Source organism: Limulus polyphemus, unplaced genomic scaffold (genome assembly GCF_000517525.1).
Source record: "Limulus polyphemus unplaced genomic scaffold, Limulus_polyphemus-2.1.2 Scaffold1709, whole genome shotgun sequence".
Lineage (NCBI taxonomy): Eukaryota > Metazoa > Arthropoda > Merostomata > Xiphosura > Limulidae > Limulus > Limulus polyphemus.
This window is the reverse complement of record NW_013667319.1, coordinates 223,912-231,419: the sequence shown is the minus strand read 5'-3', so window position 1 is coordinate 231,419 and position 7,508 is coordinate 223,912. Positions and strand designations below refer to the sequence as shown.

The window sequence follows — 7,508 nt, the reverse complement described above, 5'->3', positions numbered from 1 at the left end:
GAAATTTAGCTGTGGGGGGAAACGGGAGTACCCCGAGAAAACCCACTTTCACGGCCAGAGCGCCGAATAAAATGCCCTGACCGTGCCCGGAGAATGCTGTGGAAAAAATGCATATTGTTAGTTGGCATAGGAGCCACTTAATGTGGCTGCTGGCGGTGTTTGTAGTCTAGAACAGGTCGTCCAGGTGAATAGGCGGCATCATTCTCGAAAATGTCGGTTCTTGGTTTAGCTTCTAGCTTGTATTCCTCTTAACTTTATCAAGACAAATCATCAACAAAACGGTAATTATTCGAATACTTTACTGTTAGTTTAACACAACCTAATTCTTAAATATGATACAATCTTATTTTAAACAAAAGCACAATCACAAACCAGCCCCCTAAAAAACTTGCTTTTCGATACCCTTACTGAGCACAGCCCAAATAGCCCATTGTGTCGCATTGCGCTTAGCATCAAAACAAATACACAAACCTTCACATGGAGGTGCGTCTGACGTGCTTGTCGTGGCTCTTGTCATTCTCTTGGTGTCGGTATCGTTGGGGTCGTCAGTCTGGATTCTTCGATCTTTCTTGACGACCCTAGTCTGGGTTTCTTGGTGTACAGGAACTGGGCTGTCTGTTGAAGTTGAGGCGTCGCACACATGGTTGGTAGCTTTCTCCCATCTCCTCCTTTCCTGTTTCCTTTATATCTCCCTGTGATCCTGTTTATCTTCTAGGTCTTGAAGATGTGGTCTCAGATCTCTTGGCCGAGAATGCTATTGAGAGAGTATTTACCAGTATTCTGGGATATTACTCTTGTTTCTCTAGGGTCCCCAAGAAGACCGGGGATTAGAGTCTGGTAGTCAACCTGTTGTCTTTCAACCAGTTTAACATTGTTCTGCAGTTCTCTATGGAGGGTTTCTTTCCCTCTGGTTGCCCTTCCCACCTAGTTTGTTTACTCATTTGAATTGGCCACTCCTCCAGACATTTTCTTCATTTTGCATATTGGAATTGAGTCTTCCAGTTCTGTGCCCTCCCTTTTGGCATTGCATCTATTCCTTACATATTCAATCAAGTCAAGAGGACATTCACCCACCATGTGCACAGATTGGGGCTGAGTTTCCATTATTATATGGATGATTGGCTTCTCTTTGCTTCTTCTGGGGAAGACTTCCTATCTCACATCTACATTCTTCTGCAAGAGGCTGCTTGGCTGGGCTTGCTAATCAAGCTTTCCAGATCTTTTCTCATTCCTGCCCAATATTTGATATGTCTGGGAGTGTTCTTCAACTCTCATCTCAGTCAGTCTCAGCCTCTACCACTTGCAAGCAATGGAATGTCTTGTCACCAAGATTTGTGCTTCTCATTTATACCATGTATGTGAAGTTCTTTTGGTTTTGGGGACTCAAGCTTTCCTACAACTACTCATTCCCTTAGGCTGTGCACATATGTGCCTCCTTTAGTGGACATTGTGGGACCAGTAGAACCTTTCTTGGGATCTGTTGTCATTCTTCTCAATTGTGAGCCATTTCCCTTCATTGTCTTGGTGGCTCAGTTGTGCCAATACTACTGTGAGAATGCCCTTGCTGCCCTCCTTACTGGTATCCATGTTTTAACAGATGCTTCTCTGTTGGGTTGGGACACTTCTTTGAATGATGACATGACTTTGGGTGTGTGGGCTTTGGATGAAAGTTCATTCCACATCAATGTTTTCAAACTCCTCACAGTCCATTAGGTATGTTCCCATCTTCTCCCTCTTCTAGTGGATTGATTGATCATGATCCACTTTGATGATCCACAGTTGTTTCTAATATCAACGATCAAGGGTGTAGCTGTTCCAGGACTCCTTTTTCCTGTGCTCTTTTGGGCTCATTCCCATCAGGTATGTCTCATAGATTGCCATATACTTGAGGCTCTGAATTTAGTGGCAGATCATATTTTTCATGCCAGACCAGATTCTACCCACGGAGTGATCTCTTCACCCTCAGATTTGTTGTTGGATTTGCTGTCAGTTGGGTATGACTTTCATTGACTCTACACCCTCAGGTTTGTTGTTGGGTTTGCTGTCAGTTGGGTATGACTCTCATTCACAATCCTACCATGGCCTACATTTCGACCATTATCAGTGGTTGTTTGACTATGGATTGTCAGTTTCTATCACTGTTTGTTAGTGGATAGCTGTATCAACTGCATTTTGCCTTTCCTACTACCATCAGATATTTTCTTCCCCTATTCTCTCCACTTTGTTTTATTCCTTCAGTCTTTACCAATGCCCTCATCCTTCTCCCAAGCCTGGCTGGAATCTTAACCCTTTTGCAACTGGAGCCTCTTTAAATGCTTTTCTGCGCAAATCATTGTGTTACATTTATAATTTAATTAAATACCTTTACTATCAATATTTGTGAATGAAATTAATATTATGTATGTTATGATTCTAAGTTTTATTTTTTCAAAGTTTTAAGTCCATTGTTTGAAAATAAACCTTTAAAAACTATTTAAAACTTCAGATGTGTTGTCACATGACCAACAAGCTATGAAAATTCTGTACTTTGGCTCTCTTTATATTTAGTAATACAATGGTAGTCGGGTAGAAGTATATTTAGACAATAAGTCATATACATAACCTTCTGACATGTTCATTTCAAAGTTCTCTGAATGAATACAGTTGAAACAAGTAATAGAGTTTTCCAACCACTGAAAGGTGCCGTATCCACATTCAACAGATTAGTTTGAGCTTTATAGCTTTATGTAGATGCTACATACACGTGTATATTCATTAGAAAGAGATCATTTTACACTATAATCTGACAACAAATATTTTGAAATTGTGGCACAGTTGTCATGGGTTACATGTAATTGACTCTAGTATTGTTGGCTGCTTGATTGACTATAGCATTTACAGTTGTTTCCTACCTAAATATGTTATAGTTTAGTACTATTATATTTTAGTTAATTATGTAGTAGCTATTTTTTAAAATGCATAATTAAGAGGTTTAAGCATTTTTAAAATATACAACATACCTTACGTCATTCTCAAGGCTTACAATATTATGCACTGAACAGACATTTTACCGAAGGGTTGTGCATGTCTCTTAAAGAAACTGTAATATACCTTGAGCTCACCATTACTTCGAGATGAATAAGTGGAAAAGGACAAGAAAGGAAAATAAAACATTAAAAATTCACTATATGTGAAAAGGAAAATACCTGAAATTGCAAACTTAACAAAAGAAAAATATTTAAAGATATTCTACAAAAAATTAAAAGGTATGTATTTTCTTCTATTTCTTAATTTCAATGCAAGTAAATACAATAGAAAAATAACATATTTTTAGTAAAAACAATAATAATAACATCTTTCTTTGTGTACAAGATATTTATGATCTTTAACAAAATTTTACAAGTTTTTGAATAGATATGTTAAGAAATCTCAGAGTTACTGCGTGTATTGTTGTACAAGTGAAATTCACAACTTGATTTCTGCAAATTGCATGAGCCTGCTGCAAAAGGGTTAATGTGGTTATACATGCTCCCGCACATGCTCCATTCCAGCCATTGGCTTTAAGTTCTTTATACCATCTTTCTCTGAAGACATTTTTTCCTCCTTTTTTTGGTTACCTTCATTCAGTTATCTATGTCATCGATGCATTCTGCACTGTTTTTCACTGTACTTATTTACTCCTGTATCCAGACCATGCCTTTCTTCCTAAGACTTTGGTGGCTGGGGAAGGTGAATGTTCTTTCTCTCCCATCTCCCTTTCTTTGATTTCTTACCATTTCGCTTGTTCAAATCTGGATCATTTTCTGTGTCTGGTTCATGTGATTTAGTGTTATTTGGCATGTGTGTCTCCTTTTGGGGTTCTCATGATGGTTTGATTTTGCCTTGGGACCCCTCTTTGCCCAGTGGTCCTCTTGCCCTGTACCCTTACTGGCTCCACCTACTCCTCTGGTTGGTGTATTCTTCCTAGGATGTTGATGCTTGCAGGCTTTTTCACATTTTGTTGCATCAGGTTCATCACTTGTCTCATTCTCTTGCATCTCATTTTTGCTGACCCTTGGACAAGGTCTTTCAGGCTGGCATATGGATGAATCCACATATGTTTGTCTCCTACTATTTTCATCATTTAGCTGTTTCATCATTTGCAGGATTTCTACATCCTCTGGTCCCTATTCTTCAATCTATAGACCATCTTTGAAAAGGTTAAGTACATTTTCTTTTTATCACCCTCTTAAAGATCTGCCAGCAGTGTTGTAGCTCTCGATGACCACCCTTTGGAAGGTCTTGGTCTAGAGGTTTTTCAGGTTTTGAAAATGGGAACAGCCAGATTTTAAAGTTTTAACATTATTAGACCAGTCACACAGCCAGGATTATTAAGTGCTAAATATCAGCAGTTCATATGAGGGGTGGTGTAACATCAAAGATGTTTTACTAGTAAAATTCTCTTGGTACTACATCTTTGCAATGATGTTTATAATGCCTCCATTATTTTTGTTTATGTCCCCAACTGTCATATTGACTGTACACTAATCCATGAGTATAACACATACTATTCAAAACTAACTGTTACTATACATTGCATTATGCATTGGCTTAGTTTGAACGAACTTCATCTGGTGCACATTTACATCGAACGTTAGTGATCATCCCTGTTATTCAACATGTCCAGTAAATCTTCTGTGATGCTGTTTGGCTTCAAAGATCATAAAGAATTTACTGACACCAATACTGGTTTTAGTTTTATTTGCTGGCCTTTTTGACTTTTGTTATTCATTCATTTTTTATTTTTTCATTGGAGGAAATGTTAAAACAAAGACTATGGGGTTAATGTTTAAAAGATTTGTGGTTAATATGTTAATAAAATTTATTTGATGCATGTGGATTTTGTTCTTCTTGCTTTATTTTTCATTGTGTAATTTATTACAAGGTCTCGATCTTTGTCTTGGACATTGAGGTCTTGACTACAACACTGCCCGCCAGGTGGCTGGTGTTGCCTCCCAGGTTATGCATATTTCCAAAAATCCACATTGGGCTAAGGGTAAGAGAAAGTGCTCAACCCATCTGCCCAGGTTTTACCATTGCCCAATCTTGAGATGGGGTGTTCTGCAAGACCACTAGAGGTATCCTTCTGGTATTAAAATGACTCAGTTTCCTGATCTGTACTATATCTTCCATGGATTATCATGGAAAAAGCCAGTACTAGTGAAGTGTCTGACCACTTTTTTGGCTTGCATTTACCAGCTTTTAAAAATTGGGTTTCGTGATCACCCATTGCACTGTCTCCTGTAAAAGACTTTTCTGGTCAGCATGTGATGGGAATCCAGGCACTTCTCTGAGTCTCCCCGATGTGAATTCTCACCCCCACCCCCCTCTTCAAGTGGAGCCTAGGGAACCCTTGTCACTTAACAATACCTAGCTACTTGAGTGGTGGACCTTGGAGAATTCCTTACTGATTGTGTACATCACAATATGAAGGAAGGGCAGTGTGAGTCACCCCTCCTCCTGCAGCAGGATGGATTCATCACCCTGTTTCTGTCTGTTCGGTTGGATCAAGATCAGACATCCACCATATGATGTAATTGCACCCTAACCACACTACATTCCTTGGCTTGTCAATCATGTGTGTATGGGTGCTTAGTTGGTTATGGGAAATTTCTGCCCAATCCTTTTAGTGAGTTATCTTGAAAAATATAAAATAAATGTCAAACATTCATTCTCATTCCATTTTTTCTTTTTAATTCAGTTTTTTTCTCTGCTACAAACACTAAATATAAAAATCTCATTAAGAAATTATTCTGAAATAGTGATTGATCTAAGTCATACTTAAGAAGCCTAAAACACGCTTTCGTAACTAGAAAATAAAGTTCAGTACTATTGTACATGTATTAGTAGAAAGTTTTCTACTGCTGATATATATATATATGTATGTATGTATGTATATAGTAATTGTTTTATTTATATATACACTTTTATATTTTTCCCTGCAGGTGTAAATATAATCTGAATGCAGTGTCACATGATTCTGCTATCAACCTTATCAAGCATGCTTTGAATCAAGGGGTGAATTTACAAGAGGTAAGAAAGTAGAAGGGGTGCTTTTAAATAAAGAAAATAAGAGCATGAAAGCTTCCACAATTTAAAATTCTTTAAATCTTAGGTGATACGCTAAACTACACTGTTTAAAACATTTAAAGGATAATCAGTGACTTTTCTGTTCTAGCTTTTTCAATGTCTGTACTACCTCTTTGTTAATGTTTATGAAAAACAAGCATCTGATAACCAGTTTTGATTTGTTATGTACATTTCTGTGATATATAAAGATTAAGGAAACTAGTGTGTACTCAGATAGCAGTTTGATAAACAGCAGTGTATAAAGAGATAGTGACACATGCCAGGGCCCTTTAACACTTAGATATTTTCCATGTGAGAAGCAAAAGATTGGCTATAAGCCAGTTAAACATAAGCCATTGCAGAGTGGCTACAAGTTTCACAAAGTGTGGATGGCAGGATGTGAGCTCACATTCAGAATGCCAGTACACTTATCTTGAAACCTGGATGCGATAAACCATTTGTTTGGTTTAAATGTATATTCCTTTTCTCATAAGTAATAATCTATAAAGTTATTCTGGTGTTTGGATAATGTGACATACTATCACAGTTAATTACCCATTACTGTTCAGCGGACGAACTAGTTATTCATTTGTTTGCTAATTTCATTTCTTCACCAAAATTGTATTTCAATGAATAAGAGATTATATGCAGGCCTAATCTATTCTTTGGCTCTTGCTACTCCTGCTACAGCAGACTAGTTTTGCTGAATTCACCTCTCATTGGTATTGCTTGAAATAGTGAAGCAAATACATAAAGTAGGCTTCATATAGTGGACTAAATGGTTAATTATCTATTTATTACTTCTTTTCCTCACCAAAACACCATCTGGTACACCACTAATAACCTAAAATATCTTAGGTCTTTAGATAACGTGACATACTCTCACAATTAGTTATCCATTATTATTCAGTGGACTAACAAATTACCAGCTTTAAAGCTTAAAGTATTCAAACTGGTAATCATTTTCAAGTAAATTAATACCTTTTTTTTAATAAGGTGAACAAAACTGAACACATTTCCCACAATGATGCTTTACCAAAGTTGAAAGTGGTGATAACCTCTTGTCTCTTGAAGTCAGAATTTCTGCAGACAGAACCCACAACTAAATTTGCTCTTTTCATCACTTCCAGACATTAAGTCAAAGGTGTGAGGCTGTAATTATTGCACCTAACTCCTACTTGTATTTCTCAACCCTTATATTTATCCCAACGAAAAAAAAAATCATCAGTATCTGATGTTATTATTAATTATCTGCTTTTTTATCCAGTACATATCATAAAGAGTGCTATTGATCTGTAAAATATTGTAGAGTGGATCTGTATCCAAATGTTCATGTTTTAAACAAAAATTAAAAATGCACATTGTTTACTGCATATAGTAAGCTTACACAGTAAGAACACCTTATTGTGGGCCAATTAACC

General features: G+C 37.1%; 1 protein-coding gene across 1 annotated transcript in view; it reads left to right on the top strand.

Annotated features, from left to right (window-relative positions):
* Positions 1-7,508, top strand: part of LOC106464647 (ribonuclease H2 subunit A-like) — a 31,717-nt gene that overhangs the window by 14,764 nt on the left and 9,445 nt on the right. Inside the window, 1 exon segment of the mRNA XM_013924806.2 lies at positions 5,964-6,051. Within this exon segment, the coding sequence (XP_013780260.2) occupies positions 5,964-6,051 (88 nt within the window).